The sequence below is a fragment of the Eptatretus burgeri genome, chromosome 11 (assembly GCF_056783735.1).
Source record: "Eptatretus burgeri isolate ZD-2024b chromosome 11, Ebu_testis_v1, whole genome shotgun sequence".
Lineage (NCBI taxonomy): Eukaryota > Metazoa > Chordata > Myxini > Myxiniformes > Myxinidae > Eptatretus > Eptatretus burgeri.
In genome coordinates this window covers 34778595-34799226 of record NC_140971.1, presented here as the reverse complement: position 1 = coordinate 34799226, position 20632 = coordinate 34778595, and the positions used below count along the sequence as shown (strand labels likewise).

The window sequence follows — 20632 nt, the reverse complement described above, 5'->3', positions numbered from 1 at the left end:
TGGGCAATGGCGACCGGGTTGAATGAGGTACGGTGCCGTTGTTGTTGTAGTATATGTATAAAACCTGACTACAAAATAACTCACAGCACACACACGAAATTCCCATTTGACATCGGGGATGGATTCTAACTATAAACACATACTTATCGAAATAATTAAGCTTATGGACTGCTGTCTGTCTGTGTGCAGATGGCTTCCAGATTTGTAACAATATCTCAGACAGAGCAAGGGTTCGAGGCCGGAGAGGAGACAGAAGAAGACAGAAAGACCACTGATCTTCCTGTAGTGAGAGAGTGAGAGACCCAAAGACGCAGCCTCATTGCAGGAGATACCAATGATCCTAAATACCTTGGTTTCCACATCATGAAGCAGAGAAAGGTGAGAGGTGGGAGCACCAGCCCAAAGTGGAGAGCAATACTCCATCAGGCTGTGGACGAAAGCTTTGTATGTGGTCAGGAGCTCAGGTGGGCCGAGGAAGGACTTTTCACGATGGAGGATGCTCATTCGGCGACTGGCTTTGCAGGCCAGCTTGGGTCTTTGGTGTCATGATCTTTCCTGGGAAATGTGGCTTTCTCTGGAAAGATCATGGCAGATAATGAGCCCCAGAAGCTTGAATGAAATGACTTTTTCAAGAGGATTGTTGAGAAATCCGATGGGGGGATTTTCCAGACGGTCCTTTCGGAGAGGCATAGTGAGAGTGTGAGATTTGTCTGGATTGAAGAACATGTTCCATGTGTTGGACCAGCTTGTGATTTTATCAGGATCTGCAGAGAGTGAAGAGGCTGCTGCTTGCCGATCTCAGGGAGGACAGATGGTACAGCAGAAGATGAAGTCATCAGCAAAGAGATAAAGAGGATTTTCCAGAGTCAGAGAGATCATTGATGAAAACCAGAAAAATAATAGGGCCCAGAACACTGCCTTGAGCCTCAAGGCAGTGCCCTATTCTGGGTCCTTAAGGCTTGAGGAACTTCTGCCTGGACAGAAAGAGGGGATGAGAGAACTCCATTAAGGGCCACACTTTGGCTGCGACAGGAGAGAAAGTCAGCAAGCCATGAGTGGAGATGTCCTTAGATACCATAGGAAGAGAGTTTGGTGAGCAGGGCAGGGTGCCAGACCATATTGAAAGCACGTGATATGTCTAGGGATATGGCTCTGATTTCATGTCTGGTATTGAGGATCTCCATCCATTCTTGGGAGAGCAGAAGTAGCATATCCAGGGTAGAGTGACCTGGTCTGAATCCAAATTGTTAATTGGGAATTAAGCCATTGGAGAAGAGGAAGGATTTAATGTCTTAAGCGATGAGGGATTCCATAACCTTGCTGATGATTGGGGGAAGCTGATTTGTCTGTAATTGCAGGAATCTGTTTTTGCACCTTTTTTTGTACAGAGTGGTAATGTTTGCTGATTTCAAAGCAGATAACAGATGATCTTGAGCAAATGAGAGGGTGAATAGAACAGAGAGTGTGAGCAAGAGCAGCAGAGCAGTTTTTTTTAGGACACGTGGGCTGATGCCGTCTGGACCGGTTGCAGAATCTGAGTCGAGGTCTGACAGCAAACTTTCCACCTTGTCAGGAGAAAAGGACAGAATCCAGGAACAGCTGAGTATAACTGGGTAAGGTGGGTACAGAAAGCGATGGGTTTGGGACACAAGATTTAGAAGCAAACACGGAGTTTAAGCATTCAGTCTTTTCACATTCAGTGTCAGCTGTGTGGACATTTGAGGTAAGTGAGAGGATGGAGGGGGAACGTACACCAGAAATAGACTTAACTAGATGCAACCAGGATTGGAAGAGGGAGAGACGTTTGACAGTTCAGACTTGAGATTAGAAAGATGTTGTTTTCTGGCTCTCCTGAGGGTAGATACACACTTGTTCCAATCTTTGTGAAAGGAACTCAGATTGCCTTCAGTTGGATTAGCCTTCCATGAGGCGAAGGCAAGTTGTTTCAGGACAACTGCCTCGCCACAAGCTTCAGTGTACCATGGGTGGGAGGAAGGTTAGGACAATTGACGACATGGGATAAATCTGTGCATGAGGGAGAGCAAGTCTCTGAAAAATTTCCCATGAAAATTTGAAAAAAAAAATTATGAGATAAACTTGACTGAGTTTCCCATTGAATGCTGCTCTATCTCCATTCTGGCCCACTTACCTTTCAGGCATTTGATAATATGTTTTGCAGCTCATGGCAGCAGCTGGTGACCAGGCCGTGCGTGAAGCAGGTGGCTGAGTTATTGGAGGCATGTTCATGAAGCGGGCAGGGGTGCTATTGGAATGTTTTTCTTCCAGCATCCTTCTTCCATGAGCACTCACTGCCAATTAACATGAATGAACTTGAATGAAAGAGCTCTTTTCTCCTCTCGGAACAGGGTATGATGAATCACGGGTAAAATTGATTAAAATCATCCCTTTTGGATGAAAGGGGGAGTGTGGAAGAAAAATAATTAATTCCGTCTTGTGAAATGTATAATGTGCTGCACCAACCATTTCCTGTCATGTAAGATGATGATACTCACTTCCTCTTGTATGCTTTCAAATGCTTTTAAAAGCTTGTAAAGGTGTAAAGTCTATTGCAAAGCCTTGTAATTAACTAAAGTCATTTTGTGACCATGTCTGGAGTTGTTCACCAAGAAGAATCATGGAAGTGCGTTTTAAAACCCATTCGCCCAGTAACCGGGCAGGTTGGAATGTTCGGCTGATAAGCTCGCACAGCTGCAAGGCTTCGGGGAGGGGGGTTGCATGCCAATGTATACCCCTATCTTGTCAAGCGTTGTACTCTGGGCCCTGTCTCTCACAATGTTTCTTTGTTAATTACCCCTCCCTATTCCTATAGAATACTGTGTTTGGTCATAAAATACTGCACAGAGATGTGCAGGGCCGGATTTAGACATGTGGTGGCCCCTGGGCAGCCATCAGTAGTGGAGGCCCACCCTACCTTAGAATACTAAAAAGGTGACAAGACATATTTACAGTCATCCATAAAGTATATTTTTCAAGAACAAAGAATCTGAATAAAAATGTGCATCCATAAACATCATGGTGACAACACGAGTTGTTTACGTCAAAATTGATGATGCTACGAAGACAAATTTGAATGTTCCCTTTTTGAAAAATTCGAGGATAATAATAGTAAAGAGACACGCAAAGTCCCATACTCCCAGAGAAGTCAACCGACTTCCATATAAAATAGATAATGAGATAAGATGAATATCTTATATCTGTTCCACTAACTACCAACTACCATTCAGGCACTCACAAATACATTTTTCCTTACAATTTTTTTTTCATGAAATATGTGGAGGCCCCCTGGTTGTGGAGGCCCCTGGGCAACTGCCCAGCTTGTCCATGCCTAAATCCGGCCCTGCAGCTGTGTATTATCAGAACACCCCATGTTTTACCTTGATGCTGGAATGTTTTCAGCTTGGGAAACATCTTAACAGGCCATTAATATTTCAGTAAGCTTTAATAACAAGTACTGTTCTTTGTCTAACCAATGCCCCCACTTCCCTCTTTCGATGTCATTTGTCACCAGTGTAGCCCTGAGTGAAAGAGGTAATTTGGAATGGCATCAAAAGACGATGCGCGCAAAGTTTCAATAAAATTTTCCTTTCAACAGCGTGATTCGGACGAAGAAAGTTGGGGAGTTAAAGGGAATTTTGAAAGCTGGACAGTCACTCTTTAGAAACCTGTGGCTAATGGCAAAGCCAGCACAGAAGCATCTTTTCCCATTCACCATCTGCTGGCGAAACAAGGAACCATTCACCGATGGCGAAGTTATCAAGGAGACTGTGATGGTTGCTTCTGGCACCTTGTTCAAAGACTTTAAAAACAAAGCTGAAATTTTGACAGCCATCAAGGGCATGCCGCTTGGTGCTTCAATAGCAGCCAGAAGGGTGGAATCGTTGTCCGAGGATGTCTCTCAGCAAATACACCAAGACTTATCAGACTGTGAATGTTTCTCACTACAGTTTAATAAATCATGCCAGCCAGAGCTCTGCAACATCCCTCGTTGAAATTGTTACTCAATGTGCTTGATGCCACGTATCGTGAGCTAATCTTTCATGCAGATGTGAGGTAGTTAAGTCGAGGAAAAGTCCTCCAGAGATTTTTAGATCTGATCCCTGAAATTGTCACCTTTCTTAAATCACGAAATTAGGTGGACAGCGAGCTGCCAGATAATCCGTGGTTGTTAGACTTGGGGTTTCTTACAGACATAATGGAAAAATTGAACGAGCTGAATCATGAACTGCAGGGGAGGGAAGGGACTGCTCACACTTGATCAATGTAGTGAATGTGTTCAAGTTGAAACTGGCCCTGTGGTCCATCCAGTTAAAGAACAACGTGACAGAGCACTTCCCAAATCTGGAGAAAATGCGACAAAATTTCAAAAGAGAAACGATTCCATCCGAAAACAGATTGGATAAGGAATTCAACAGACGATTACAGGAGGTGGACAAGATGGAACATTCTTATGTTTGTCTCAAATCATTTTCTTCAAGTGGACATTGGAGAACTGACAGCAAAATTTTAGCTGGTGTTTGAACAAAACAGTGGACTTGACATGGAGATAATCACCATGCAAAATGACAGAACTGAAAGCAAGGTCAAAGTATAAAAGACTTTTGGGGACTTGTAAACAGAGCAGTACCCTGTTCTGACATCCTGTGCACTCAAGGTGAAGGCCTACTTTGGTTCCACATACCCCTGTGAGATAGTATTTTTCCAAGACGAAAATCATCAAGTCCAGGTATCGCACTTATCTCACAGATCCATACATATATATATATATATATATATATATATATATATATATATATATATATATATATATATATATATATATATATATATATATATATAGTTGCGAATTCGCGCCCGCCGGCATGCGATCGGCCACTCGACTCGAATGGCGGCCGCCTCACCCACCGGAACGGACAATTCTGTCGTGACCCTCTCGGAACAACGCTGGGAGCTAGTCACGGGTGGGGGTTTAAGCCCACCACGACCGTGTCAATTGCCCACCCGCGCAGGATAAGGATGCTCGCCAAATTCGATCTACCTAAGTACCTGCACGGATGGTCGACCGGGCGATCATACCACGCCACAGGTCGACTCCAGACACAAACCGCTTAAGTGGTCCGTTCCGTGCTACAGTGATAACCGAGCGGTGTTATCGTCGGCCTTGACGGTTCCGATTAATTACTGGGCGTATTAAGCCCACTACGAACCCTTTACGTGAAGCAGGATGGAGGGTCAATTAAAAGGAAGGAGACGAAGCGAAACGGGCACAGTTCAACATGCAAGCACTTTATTTACACGACACACGGAGAGCACACATATACAGTCAAACAGTCAAAATGCACACATGGCAACAAAAACAAAAGCAACAACGACGCAGAGTTACTACCGAATACGCGTACACACGGCAACACTTATACAGTTCTACTTTACAGACGGCGCCAACACACATCCATACAAAAACCCCGAAAAGAAAATGGTGACTTCCCTTTGGGGCCGTCGAGCCCATCTCCCACGTCCGTCGGCGTGGTCACGCCTGGCCGCGACTCTGTGCCCTGGCGTGGTAGGCGAGTCCTCTCCGGCGTGCCTCTCGACGGCACGTGTTGGCCGCTCGACGCCACGGACGGGGTTTCCGGCGCTATCCCAGCGCGGATAGAAGGGGGGTGAGGGGGGTACGTAGTTGCTTGAGGTCAGGTTGTGTGGAATGGCAGACGCTCCGTCCCGCCAGCGGGGTCTCGGGACCGCCCCACAGGAGACCAAGCCAGCGGCCAGTCAGTGTTGTTTGCGGGGAGGTTTGCGTTCGTCAGCGGGGGTAGTGGCGAAGATGGTTGTGGTTGGTGTGAGGGTAATTCTAGCGTGGTTGGCGTTGTTGGTGGTGGTTGTTGTTTGCGGGGAGGTTTGTCGTTTAAAATAACAATAGCAAAAGAAAAACGGCTATCTCAAAGGATCGCAGCCCGAATGAATCACATAAATTCCCTCTAGACAACGGATTTGGGCTAACTACACATGTACTTAGAGATATCTCACCTACGGGACCTGAATGGTGGTTTGCGAATTTCCACAGCCGTAACAATATATATATATATATATATATATATATATATATATATATATATATATATATATATATATATATATATATATATATATATATATATATAAGAACAACACAGTCAGTCCATCTTTCTGTGAAGCCGTGTAACTACTGTATATGTCTATTAATTACGTACTGTTTAAATGTCAGTTGCACCCTGACTTCACACACCTGCATCTATTAATTACATTCTCGTGGAATGCACCTTTTGGACCCTTTTGACTGCTGAGACCCCTTCGACCATCCATAAGACTCCGAGGACTGAAAATACTCCAAGGACCCCGAAGATCTATAGGACCCAAAAGACGCAAAATACCCCGAAGATCTCAATAGTCCCCAAGGATCCAAGACGCCTAAGAGCGTGAAGACCCCAAAAAACAGATAATCCAAAAGTCACAAAAGACCTAAAAGACCCTGAGGACCCAAAACTTTTGGGTCATCTGATTCTTCAAGGTCTTTTGGGTCCTCGGTGTCTTTTGGGTCTTATGAGTCCTCGAGGACCCAAATGACCCCTTAAGACCCATTTTATCCTTACGACCATTAAGACTGCTGTTACCTTTAAGACCCTTTCAATACTTTCGACACCTTTAGATCCCTTCACCGTTTCAATACTAAGTTCACCGACCCTTTCTTCAAGCCCCATTGGCCACTGAATTAATACACACCAGGAGGTTGACTCAGCCTGCCATCCTTCCGAGGTTGGCAAAATGAGTACCAGTGTACTGGTAAGGGGGACACTGCATCAGCGGAAAAAGCCACGTCCCAACCAATGATGCAACCAGCAGCGACAGGCTGCAGTCGACAGAGAGAGATCGACCCTTTCAATACTAACACCATTTGGACTTCTTACACTCTTCAGACAGATTAGACAGCTGGACCCTTGATCTTTTCGAGCTTTAGACCACATGGACCTTTTATATTACAAATAAATATAGATGACCAAAAAGACCCGAGGATCCAAAAGACCAAAAATATCACTAATATTACAAATGAATTTATACAAAAGAAATTTTTGTATTATGATTGGTGTAAATCATAACACAGCAAATCTGTAACATCACCTCAATCTCTGCAACGACGTGTGGATAGGCGAGCGTAGCGAACTGATCCACACCAGTAATACAATAAATAAGAATATACAAGATAAGATTGAAGAATATAGATAGATATATAATATATAGAAGATATAGAACAATAGATAAAGATAAGATTAGTTTTATATTTATAAAATTGGGTTTTTGTTTTTATTGGTATCATTTTATTTATCTAATCTTCTGGACTTCTTGTTTTTTCCCTATTATTTTCACTTTTTTCCCTATTCCCCTTGACTTTTAATCCTTGAATCCTGAACCTCAATGTCAAAATCAGTCATCTCACCCCATGTGCCCCCTGACTCCAATCTGACCCATCCACTGATTCACTCCTACCAAATGTCAACCCTCACACCTATCCATTGTGTTTCTTTTGCTCCGATGAATGGTTAATGCCTGAAACCTCAGCTTCTCCTTGCTTCTCCCAGCGGTTAGTATACCTCGGTCAACGTCTTGTTGATTTCATCCATTGCTCTACCCGTTTGCTAACAAGAGATCAACACTAGCCTTCACCAGCAAGATTAGGTCTTCATTCTTCACTTATTTAGTTTCGAGCACTATGCTGATCGGGTATTCAGTAAAGCACCGAGTATGTAGCAGCCTCAGTGGATAGGGCTGGTTAAGCATTGCATTGCTTGTGGGACTGGGACGCGGTTGCAATCGTAGCACTCTTGGTGATTAGACAATTATTGTTAAGAGTGGTGGGCTCCGGCTTCAATCAAGCTTTGCTCCTCCACACCTGGCCTATACTCCCTTGGCTTGTGAATGCTCCTTCCAGCAGGGGGCATGTGATGTTTTGTTCGTGTTGGCTGTTGCTGTGCTGCTATTAGATATCCCCCAGTGGTGGTGCTTCTCCCTCCCTAGTTGCTGAGATTTCACACTGTGGAATACGAGACATAACCAAAGATATTTACATCTGCAAGTCAAGCTTTGCAAAGCCCATAACGGCCAGAATTGGAGGCAGAAATTTTCAAAGGACAAGGGACACCTCTCATGGGGGTGCAAGTCACATGTAGATCCAGTGGTTATTGGAAGCATGAACATTTTGCTTTAATTCAGGGAGGGAATCCACCAGTGGCTCAAACTGTGTGAGAAAAATAAATTAAGCTTGGTGTTGGCTTAGTGGTTAGGGTGGTTGGCTTGGGATCTTAGGGTCCTGAGTTCGAGTCCGTTTTCCACTGAATTAACACCGGGTGGGGTTGATTCAGCCTGTCATCCTTCTGAGGTGGGTGAAATGAGTACGAGTGTATTGGTATAGGGGCACAGCATCAACGGCATCGTTGTGCCCCAACAAAATGATAGTTACCCGACAGCCAAGCTGCCATATGCAGGAAGAAGAAGAAAGAAAACTCGTGGATTTGTATTAATAGCCTTCATTAAGCACAGAGGTTGTCATGGTATAATGACAGGCTTGAGCAGAACGATGATCCAGCTGAGATTCTCGACAAATAACTTGTCAAGAGGGCTGGCACGATGGCCTCGAGGTACACACACTCACTCACCTCTAAGTTGTCTCGCCTGGGATCCAATCCCGACACAGCTATGAACTATCATCGCTGTGTTTACAGGCAGGGTGATTCATCAATGTGTCTGTTGTCCTTGGATGGACCTTAAACTGTGTGTGCTGTCTGCTGGTATGAGTTGGTGGAAATTAAAAATTAAAGTGTCCTTTGCAAAGAATAGGAGAGCATTTGCCAGCACCATGAACAAATTTCAAATTCCTGCCCTAACCAGCAGGGGAAATTATATCAGCAGTACTGCCATTTGCCCAGCCAATGATGCAGCCAGCATCCTTGTGATGCACACGACAGCGAGAGAGAGAGAGAGAAAAAGAGACTTGGCGAGGCTCATGAAAGGACTGTTTTTCCCTCGTTCCTGCCCCTCTCATCCCTCCCATCACTGTTCTTTACCCACTCTGGGTAACATTCAGTCCTCTAATTTTTAGATCTCATGATCACATGTAACCTGTTCTCGTCTCATTTATTTTTCATCACACCATTTAAGCTAACTCAGGCTCATCCCTTCCTTGGCACTAAATTTTTACCTGGTTATTATGCCTCCGCACAAAGGGTGCCGGAGGCATTATGTTTCCGGGTTGTCCGTCCGTTCGGATTTTCGTTTACGCGATAACTCAAGAAGCAAATTGTAGAATTTCATCAAACTTGGTACAAAGGTAAAGTTAGACAGGGCAATTAACAGATTAGATTTTAGGCTAGATATGATAAAGGTCAAGGGTCAAATATGTCAATACTCAAGTGTTTATGCAGGAGAGCAGAGGCATACCCCTCGACTGCGTGCAGTCAAATTACTCTAGTCCAAAGCATTTGTGTGCAATCCAACCGAAGGGCAGGCCTCCTGTATCCTATCTTACACAGTCAACTTTCAACTGCATGTGGTGGAGGCCAAAAGTTTGGCAAAGGCAGATCACATTTTGAGAAAGGAAAAGGGCTTGGGTTTACTTCTTGAAATTAAAGTACAATTGTTGAATTAAGGTATAAAACGTTTTCCTGAAAAAGTGGAAGGGAGGGCATAGAGAGCACCCAGCCCTTTTACTCCACCAATCCATCAATGTTATAGTACCACTAACATTACCCATCAGGAGGTAAAAACACATGACCTATTTAATTACCTTTTACCACAGATGCGTTTGTGGTATTTCAGACAACTTCTTGCTTTTATCAAATATTGATAGGATGATATTTCCCACCATTGGAGGTGCAGCTGAGGAAGGGATAACACTCAAAATGTCAGCCGCATCTTTTTTCCCATGGCAATATACACACTTGTCGCCATTTAATTGATTAAATCCATTGCTTAGTTTGTCCACAAATATGACCAATGCCAGTATTTGTTTGTTCCTCACATAAAGCCCTTCATCTTCCACCCCCACCCATTCCATCTCTCAATCATTCGTCCCAGTCAATCTCTAACATTTGTCACATGATAACCAAACCCCAAACCACATCCTGTCATACTTCCTTCGTCTAAACTACATACTTGCTCATTTCCCTTTCTGTCATTTTATCTGCCAATAGGATCACCTCTCACCTATGCCTGCCCAGTGTTGCATTCTTTTTAAACCCACAATGGGTTATATTTTTACTACACTGCTGTTAAATCTGCTTTGTCTGTGCTTTCCTTGTCAAACATTTCCCTTTTTTAAAATACCATTATCATCCATATTCTCTTGATATCATTCATGAATGAGCCTAGGTTTCTTCTTTTTGAAGGACATCAAAAACATCACATTTCAAGCACCTTGCCAATTTTGTAGCAAAGGGGACAGACGGGACAAGATTTGGGAGAAAAAAAAACAATAATAAAAATAAACAACCATTTTAGACTATGCTGTTTAATTTCAAAATATCAAAAGTGCATCTCAAATACAGCAAATAGTCTAACTATTTAGTTCTTGCACCAGAATAGTGCGAAACAACTCTATCGGTTTGCAAAAAGAACCGACGAGATGCACTTGAGCGTACAATTCAACAGGTACGAGGGGAACTACCGCAATGTGTATAATGGTTACCGAATAAACAAGAGTGGAGAGCATCTCCAACAGCGAGAGTGGTCACGTTTTCAATGGGAACAAAGTTCACCACCGAAAAGTCATGGATAATAAAATATTACAAATGCAGAAGAATGCTTCGATCAACATTGATGGCAAACATTTTCCAAAAACTGTAACATATATATGTATGTATACTACATGACTGATTAAGACTGTAGCATAAATGAAAAAGCATTATAACCAGAAATAGTACGGTAATGGTGGCCAATTAAATGGCACTTTCATGTTCCAGTGGGTTTTGTGTGTTCCTCAAAGGGACGTCGTTGGGTGCAGCTCGGAGATGTAGGGAAGGCCCGGCTTGTTTTTGGTCCCCCCCGAGCTTCTTGCCTCCGAGCACCACAGGCACTTAGGATGGCATGTGCAGCTTAATTAGCCGATTGCACAAATTAGAAAAATAAAAATAAAAGAGGCAACCAGAGAGCCACCAGTCGCCATCTCGAAGGCAGCATGCTTTTCCCCTATATGTCGATCACCATCTGGCAACCATGGGGGCACACTGGTACAGAAGGGAAGAGTGGAACCATAAAACTGTCTACTCAAAAGAGGCACAATACTTTGCTTATTAACATAAATAAATTAGTGGTAAACTGTAAAAAAAAAAAAAAAAAAGTATGCACATGTCCATTGTTAAGGTGATGATGGTCTTGATGTTGACCCATTGTATCAGTTTCCACTTGTTCGGCACATGGGCAGACCAAGGTCAAGTCAGGTCAAGTTTAAACAAGCTTGACCCAGCCCTTCATATAATCAGCGAGGAGTTCTACCGCATAGTTCCAATTGGGCTCAGAGTCGTACTTCACAGCGTAGACAGTGTCTAAGGGGTTTTTTCTCTCTTGCTCAATACCAATCACGAAACCTCCATACCAGTTCTCTGTTGAGCCATCCTCATAAAGATGCAAAATGCGCTTGCCAACTAGTTTGGGAAAACTGTCGCTCAAGTGCCAGAAAGCATTTCCCTGTGTTGTCGCATCTTGATCCGTTTGCAGCAGATCTCCGAGGTCCGTGCTCGTCACGGGTGATCGCTGAACTATCTGGAAACAAGATCAATTGTATTTGAGGATAAATAATGATAGTACGCACATTGCAACGGAGAGAAACGCATTGCAATTCATGCTTTGATCACCTGGTAATGCAATCGAGCCGGGAGGTGCTGAACTTGCGCCGGTTAAAAAGAACAACAACCGTGCGTTGTGTGATGTTCAAGCAACATGCAAATCAATTTTCTTTTCGAACTAGAGGAGGTAACGAGGATTCCAGATGGATGACACAGCCAACTTTCAACTTTGAGAATTGCTCAGCGACGAGACAAACGAAAAGTTGAGTATGCTGCCTCCGAGCTATCAAGTCATTTCACAAATCACAAATTGGGTCCTTACATGGACATACTATTGAGTTCTGGTCACTGTTTACACTGAACATTAGAAATAAAAATGACAAAAATCAAGGATTTCCATAACCTCTTGGACAATTCTATGCTGTGAAGAGTGAAAAGCCAGATAAAATGAATAACCCACAAATCGTATGACCAGAGTTGCCATGGTACAGTTCAAGTGCATATCAACCTCGACCATGCCATGATGCATTTTATATTAACATATAGTCCGATTTGAAGGAGACATAACAGTCAAAACAGTAAACAAATCACCAACCTCAAGAAATGTCTCTGTTTCAGGATCATGTGACACTTCCGCATCTGTTTCATTTTCTTCGCTGACATTCGAAGAATCGTGCTTGTCCTCTGGTGTCCCTCCTTCAAAATCAGGATCATTGGGGCCCTCCATTTGTGACACCAGAGACAAAAAGGCTGGCAAAGACTCATCAGAATCTTCACTAGAACTACCTTCTTTATCGACAGGTGTCATGTTCTTCTCACTGCGTACTGAGGAGATTGCTTGACAATGCAACATCTGCTTACGAATCAGCGCTGCAGATTTCATGGAGGACTTCATCAAATGTGGCAAAAACTGCTTGCCTTTCTTTTTATTTGTTTTTCGTTCCTTCCGTGCCTTCTTCAATGTGATCGACGTGTGCCCAGGGTTTCCTTTTTCTGGCACCCTCTGCTTTGTTGCATTGCACTTTCTTTCACATTTATATTTGGCTTTTCGCCTCCTCTTCTGTGTCGTTGCTGTTTCCAGATGATCTGTCATCCGAGTCTTTTTTATGACATCATCATCACTTGCATTTGCAGTGACCTCTGAAGACACCTGACTGGAGGCAACCCTGATTTCAGTCTGAGTCGGCTGTTTCAGTCTGTTTTCAGCCATAAGATCCAACTCGTCACAGGTAGTGGAATGAGGAACCTGGTGGTTCAGTGACTGAGAGGGTGACTGACTGATCTTTCTTAGTTTTTTCTGGTGATATGACTGTTTCTCATCCAGTTTCGGCTCACTTTTGTTCTGGTCTCGTGCTTCTTGCTTAGAGGGTGCAGCCCTTGCCTTTAGGTCGCGTTTTCTACGCACGCGCAGCATATCTGCAGTGTCAATGTCAGCCAATGAGTTTCCTTTTCTGCTCGCCAAATTCGAGTCTTTCTTGCAGATTCTTTTTGTCACGGAATCGTGCAAATCACTTCCAACTTCGGCATCTGTGACAAGGATAGGGATGCAGAGGAAAAGAATGTTCAAACAAAATTTTAAAATAAAAAACCATTAGCAATGGATAATCGCCGCCCCCCCCCCCCCCACCCACATTCATGTCCAATCATTTCATCTTTTGTCTATCCAAATTAAATGCAGGGTAGCCAAAAGAATCCTTGTACTGTTGCTTTAAAAGCCATCACTAATATTATTTCTGTCGCAGGTTACGGAAAATGGAAGACTGCCCGGTGAATAGCATCCGTATTTATGAAGCTGAGGGAGAAGAGGGAGCCTCGTGATTCAAAGGAGGAGCAGAAGACAAAATAGGAGGAGGAAGAAAATGAGGAAGCATGGATTCATGAATGACAGCAAGAAAGGTGACACCACCTCAAAAGTTCAGAGAAATCTCATGAAAAAGGTTTGGAGAACCTGCTCCAACAAAAAAAGCAATTATTGAAATGGAAGAAGTCATGAAAATAAAGCATTCTGGAAGGACTCCATTACATCATCAAACTTGCACTGGGATACAGGAATTCCATTTCCCAAGGAAATCATCAAAATAAAATATAAAAAAAACCCGCTGCAGATGTTATTTCACAATACACAAGGGACACAATACACACAATTTCCAATTGCCAATACACAATACACACGTATGCCAATACACAATTTCACAATACACAATCCTCAGAGGGATTTAAAGGTAAGATGAGAGAAGTTTTAATTTGAGAAATATCTTTCTGAACACACTATGAATGAAAGGAAAAAGACATGTGACCATTTGATAAAGAAATTCTAATTGGAACGAATGACCCAAATTTTTGAAGAATTGGAAAACAATCCTCATGTCATGTTTTCTACAAGGACCGGATTGGACTCTAATGGCTCAGTTAATGAAGAAACATTAATCAATGTTACAAGGTTACTTTTCTCCTAAATTGGAACACAGCAGACTCTCACCAATCAAAACTAAATATGTTCTGGAGATTATTAGAGTTGCACAGACGAAGCAGTGAGAACTAACTATTTATTTAATTTTCTGCTTCTGTATTTTGTTTTCCCACCAGCTCAGCAGATGGAGATTCTACTCCTCTTCCATCCACCACCTCCTTATCTGCACCGAACTATATCCACATTACGCAACAAAATACGGAGCAATAAGATCATTTTGAAGCAAAAAGCAAAACCATTCCAATACAGTACACAGGCCACCACAAGTACAATTTTTCTCATGAAACCATGAAACAGCACCATGAAACACAACAATGAGAGCATCACAAAAAGGGTTTATTTGCAGCACAATTTGCACATGAAGTTCGAACTATTAAATGTGACAGTGTTCCATAGCACTTTCCATATTATATGCAACACAATTGAGCTTCCCATATTTAACTGGAAGTCAATGGAACTCAAATAGTGGATAGCTTGAGGAATGGTGCTAAAAGAAACAGCACTCAAAGATACTCATCTATTAACAGCTACCACTATTCAATGGTTTTTCTCAAAAGTCAAGAAAACAGGCAGGAGTGGTAATTTGGGGGTGAATGAGGCATGGGCTTTAAAAGTGTGGCTGCATGCACTGTTGGTGTGAAGTCCTAAATGCTGAAGTTGAAATTGCAAATTAAAAACAATAACGTCTCAAAGAACAGGTTAAGTGACAAAATTGTAACAGATCAATGCACCACACAAACAGAGGAATCACATGCATGGGTGACGTGGTCGGAAACCACAATTCGTGTACAGTACTGCATTCCCAACAGCCAATATGGAATTGTGTGACAGACAATAGACATGTATAATGAACGGATGTAGATGCAGCGTTCCCACAACATTTACAACACAGTCTGATGGAATTTAATAAATACCTATAGGAAAGTGAATCCGTTAATTTGAAGTGTAATGCTATCAAATGGAATAAACATTCTATTGTTTTCTTGATATTATAGGAGCGAAGCCCATGGAAGAGCAAGGTGGAGCTGACAGTGGGACAAACATCAATGGAATTAACAAACAGGGAGAGAGGATAGGAAGGAGAGGAAACCCTGGAAACTAGCAAGTAAGATGGTTGGTTTAGGAAAGGTTAATGGGAGTAATAAAAAAATCATGGGGATGATAGATGGCAATGCACTGCTTGCTTGAAGCCCTGGAGGGGAGAGTGAGATAGAACAGCCTCTGGAAGGTGTTTCCATGGATGGGAGAAGCAGGTGTGCAGTCAGCCTGTATTTTGGATGTTTAACCAGGTTTGGGTCACTGGAAGAACACATGCATCCTGGACTATATAGGGAGGGTCAGAAGATTGATTGAGCAGAGGAAGCAATGTTGGAGAAACTGATGGAAGAAAACAGAGACCACCGACCTGCCTGTTATGTTAAAGCGACAAAAATTATGCTTGGGCCTCATCACAGGAGATTCCAATACTTTTGAGAGCTTTATATTCCACAGAATCCAGGAGAGACAGATGTGATTCAGAGCTGAGACACCAGCCCATATGGGAGAGCAGTACTCCAATGATCTATGTATGAATAGTGCTGCAGCATATGGGTGGTGACAGAAAACACCCACCCACCCAAACCTGAATTTTACCAAAGTTCATCATATACCACCATGTTCCTTAGGATGTTAGGAAGCCAGAAATCCATGATAACAAGCTGAAAATGAATTACAAGTCTGAAGACGACGATGGTTCACGAGCGGTATTTGACGATGTAGATTGTTTCAGAAGTCAAGGATGAGACAATGTGATAATGTTTGGCCAAGTTATAATTGGAGCTGTGGCCATTAGAATGGAGGTGGTGTATACACAAATTTCCATAAGTGAAACTTTGCATTCCACACGATCCTTCACCAAACAATTCGGTGAAGCAAATTTATTTCAATTTCGTTTTGAACTTTCTTACACGATGGTCCCGACAAAGTTCTCCAAGGTAATGAAACATAATGCAAGGATCTTAGGGGTCTAAATCAAACAGAAGACCAAGAAGGAACCCCAATAAGCAAAGAGCAAATATGGAGTCATCAGGAGGAACCTGGATAGGATTCGGGTTTCAGCCACTACACCACAACCCTCAAACCTATCCAGGCACAGCCAAGTGAGCCTGAGGGCCCTGTCACACCTTGACGTTTTAGCCAGCATATGGCAAGGTCTCAAAATGTATGTAAAACGCTGGCGTACGCTGAACTATTGATGTATTTTAAAACGTTTTGGGTGTATAATAAAGTGTTGGACATATGCATAACATATTAGTAACGTACACAGAACGTTTCAATCACAAATAGATAACTTATACCAACGAATGCTGAGCGTGTTGTCGGCGTTCACAACCTATGCCCAACGATAGTGTAACTTATGCATAGCGCGCGGCAGCATATCGCCGACGATCACGTGGCGTAGGCTATTCATAGGCTGCGGCTCGACGATTCAAATCATAACTGCACTTGACATCGAAGTGTGAAGCCGCTGTCACACCTTGACGTTTTAGCCAGCATATGCTGACGTATGAAAAATTTGCCGAACCAAGCTGGCACACGTCAAATACGTTATGGGTAAGTTTTGTATACGTTAAGAGCACGCTGGCATACGTCGTAGTACGTTGGCATACGTCGTAGTATGCTGACATACGTCGTAGTACGTTGGCATACGTCGTAGTACGCTGGCATACATCGAGAAATTTTCAGCATGTTGAAAATTTCTCGACATACTCGGCGTATGACAAACGTTCGGCATACGCTGGCCATAAGTTGTAAGCAAGTTACGCGATCGTTGACACACGTCGACACATGTTACTTGTACGTTACTTATAAGTCGAAACACGTTGAGGTAATTGTTAGCGTCAGTGTTCCAGACTCCCTGGTTTTATTTTTTCTTCGGTATGACGGTGATGTTGACACTTCGATTTCTCATGCGGTTATGATTTAAATCGTTGAGCGGCAGCCTATTAATTATATTATATTATAATCGCACTAGAAATCGAAGTATTAACATCACCGTCATACCGAAGAAAACAAAATAATCAGGGAGTCTGGAACACTGACGCTAACCATTACATTGAAGCGTTTCGACTTATTAGTAACTTACAAGTAACGTGTGTCGACGTGTGTCAACGATCGCGTAACGTGCCTACAACACGTTACTCATAGGTTAGAAATAAGTTTCGGGTACGCTAAACATTACCTCGACGTGTTTCGACTTATGAGTAACATACAAGTAACGTGTGTCGACGTGTGTCAACGATCGCGTAACGTGCCTACAACTTATGGCCAGCGTTATGCGGAACGTGTGAGTCATACGCTGGCATACGTCGAAAAATTTCAAGCATGGAAAATTTGTCTAACACCTCGGCGTACTACGACGTATGCCAGCGTACAAATACGTATTAAAGCGTACTACGAAAAAAAGCCAGCATACTACGACGTATGCCAGCGTGCTCTTAACGTATACAAACTTACCCATAACGTATTCGACATGTGCCAGCGTTTTAGGCAAATTTTGCATACGTCAGGCATACGCTGGCTAAATCGTCAAGGTGTGACAGGGCCTTTACAGAAAATTTCTGCAAGAATTCCCTTCCCCTCAGATAGATAGATAACAAATGAATGGGACAGAGAGTAAAAGAGATAAAAAAGAAGAAAAAGTAAGAATTGGAATGAATAAAGAGAATTATAAAATAAAAATTAGAAGGAAATGTGAAGGGAACAATTAACAAAGATGTCAGGAAGAACCCAAATAGATAGATTTCAGCAGTTACTCCCCAGGCTCAAACGCAGCACATGTACAAGCGACCAGAGGTGCCTCAGAGGGGAAACACAGTCCACACAGCATCAGGATATGGTACAAACATAATGAAAAGTGGTGGAAGGGTCTTTGGGGTCTTGAAGGGTCAGTCATTACATTGTTTGGGGTGACAATGACAACATAATAGTTACATTGTGTGAGTTCTCCTCAGACTTTGCACATCAGCATTGTCGGTATCACTGTCACCTAAACCGACATCTGTGGTGACAGAATTATTGGCATCTGGAACTCTTGAACTGTCATCTTCATCATCTGGTGGTGGCACTGCTTCACAGGTGCATGCATGAGTGCATGGCTGGCCAAGTTTTGCACATGTACATTCACTGGATCCTTAATATCTTTGCAATTGCAAACAAGACTGTTGAGTAACTCTGGTGTTGAGACAGTCTGACTCCTGAACTTTGGATGCAGCATGTTGCCTGTATTCTTCTCATGTCTATACTCTCTGGGATCGGGTAGACACTGCATGGCTGACGAGGCCTGTCTCCATACCATGAGCTGGTAACAACTTCCCCGGATGTGGAGCCGGAAACTGACATCTGTTAGTGGCAACTTCATGCCCACCATGTTCAATGCCGCTTTCTTACAGCGCAGTTCATTCAAACTGCTACTATCCTTTCCATACATAGATTACACAAATCTTGTACTAGATTCATACGAGACCGGTCGATTCCAGAGTGCCAAGTGGTTGAAACCTTTGCGGTGGCCATATCATCTATCTGATGGCTGTTCACTTTCCATGTCCATGCAATACACTGACAGTGTCACATCCTGTGAGGCAGTAGACTCCGAGTATAATGTTTGACTGTTCTCTGGTCAGTTTTTCATGCAACCGATGCACTGGGATACAAGGTCTCAGAGAAGTATTTTTGCCCTCGTGACCAGTCAAAAGGAATATCTCCTTGGCCCGGATCGATGGTGGATGATGTTTCAAGAGGCCAAGCACATCTGTGTCTGGGTTCATTACAAATATTGCTCCAGCACCCTGATCTGCAGGATGAATAGCATAGAGAACCATTTCAGTGACAGCCTCTTCTTGGTTGCAGTGTAGTGTTGTAACATTCCTTGAAACAGTCCTTAATGATTTTTATGGCAACCTCTTCCAGGCCTCCACTAACAAACAGTGACTGCTCATCACACAGCTGCATATCAACATTCTGCTCTAAGAATTCTGTGTAGAACTATGCCAGTCTTGATTTGTGCCCACTTCTACTGAGAAATAGTTTCCAATTTCTGGGAACTGTGACACCTGGAAGGACGTGAATTACATTTCCCTGCTTTCCCCGACTCCACTTATTGGTTCAGGTAAATTGTGCAAAAGGTAGGCCTGTTTGTTGTGTTTTTTGGAGCAATTCTCTCCCTGCCCCAGGACATCAGAGTGAGGAGACAAGAGGGAAGACCACTTTCTACAGAAATTGTACATAACTGAAATAATTTTGCTTGCAACTAAGCGGGTAGTACGATAAGGAGGACAGGTTAAGTTAGCATGGCTCGCTTCCCACAGCCCCTCCCGATTTATTTTGTTGAGGTTAAATAGGTGTGTCTGTAAGTGTTAAGGCTGGAGCTGTTGCCCCTGCATTGAACCTTGCAGGAGCAGCGGTTCCGGGGGGAGTGGGGGGCTGTGTTACATTTTTTGTTTTTTGGGGGGGGGGTAGATATAACCATCGAGCAGACAGGAATAGAGTAGAATGGTCCATGTACGAGTAGTTAGCCCATCTTGATGTAATAAGTAGGGACACGTTAGCTGAAGAAATGTCTTGTTTGAATGTGCATCATACAGGAGGTGGTGCATGGTAATAATTAGGGATTATGGTTAAGCAAATTGTGTCGTATAACCCATATGTAAACTTCCACCAGGGGTGCCGGGAGACTTTGCAAGAGAGAGGGGGTGGAGCTACAGATAGGGTTCACCACAGAGTTCGGAGAAAGGGGTGGAGTTTTCGTTGGGGGTGTTATATCTTGGATGCTGGACTTCGTATTCCAACGCTGGTGGTGTGGCAAAGGAGATTGACCATGTGCACATTGATGGTCGTCGGAGAATGATCCAGAACTGCAGGGTCGACTGGAGTGCTCAGTTGCTCAATACTGACCACCGGCTTGTTGCAGCAACTCTTAAGTTGCACCTTAAATCCAGGAGAATGGTACCATCCCAGCCAAGACTGGATGTTGGCAAGCTCAAGGATGAGAGGGTAGCTGAGGAGTTTGCGAACAGGCTGACTGGAGATTTGGGGGATCTGGGTGCTTTGGAGGATCCTGAAGAGTTGGGGAGTGCTTTCAAGACCACCGTCCTTGATGTTGCCGGTTGATGTCTTGGAACTCACCGGAGGGCGAAGAAGAATTTTGTCTCTCAAGGGACACTGGATACCAATGCCGAGAGTCGCAGGGCCAGGCTGAATGGCAGAGCTGAGCTGTTCAGGGAGCTGAGGTGTAAAACTGTACGTGCACTAAGGGTGGACACGGAGGCCTATGTGCGAGGAATCTGTGAGGAGCCAGAGC

General features: G+C 43.4%; 1 protein-coding gene across 7 annotated transcripts in view; it reads right to left on the bottom strand.

Annotated features, from left to right (window-relative positions):
- Window positions 1-10536: 10536 nt before the first annotated feature.
- The window catches only part of LOC147016837 (uncharacterized), a 115755-nt gene continuing 105659 nt past the window's right edge, over window positions 10537-20632 (bottom strand). For 3 of the 7 annotated variants that reach the window (XM_085845906.1, XM_085845904.1, XM_085845905.1), the window contains exons 3-4: window positions 12421-13352; window positions 10537-11802 (exon numbers count right to left, since the gene is read on the bottom strand). In XM_085845906.1, coding sequence (XP_085702032.1) covers window positions 11488-11802; window positions 12421-13352 — 1247 coding nt within the window. In that variant the 3' untranslated portion in view covers window positions 10537-11487. Of the gene's footprint in view, window positions 13353-20632 lie in introns of all 7 variants that reach the window. The other 4 variants (XR_015049205.1, XM_085845908.1, XM_085845907.1 and 1 more) reach the window with 4 other exon arrangements.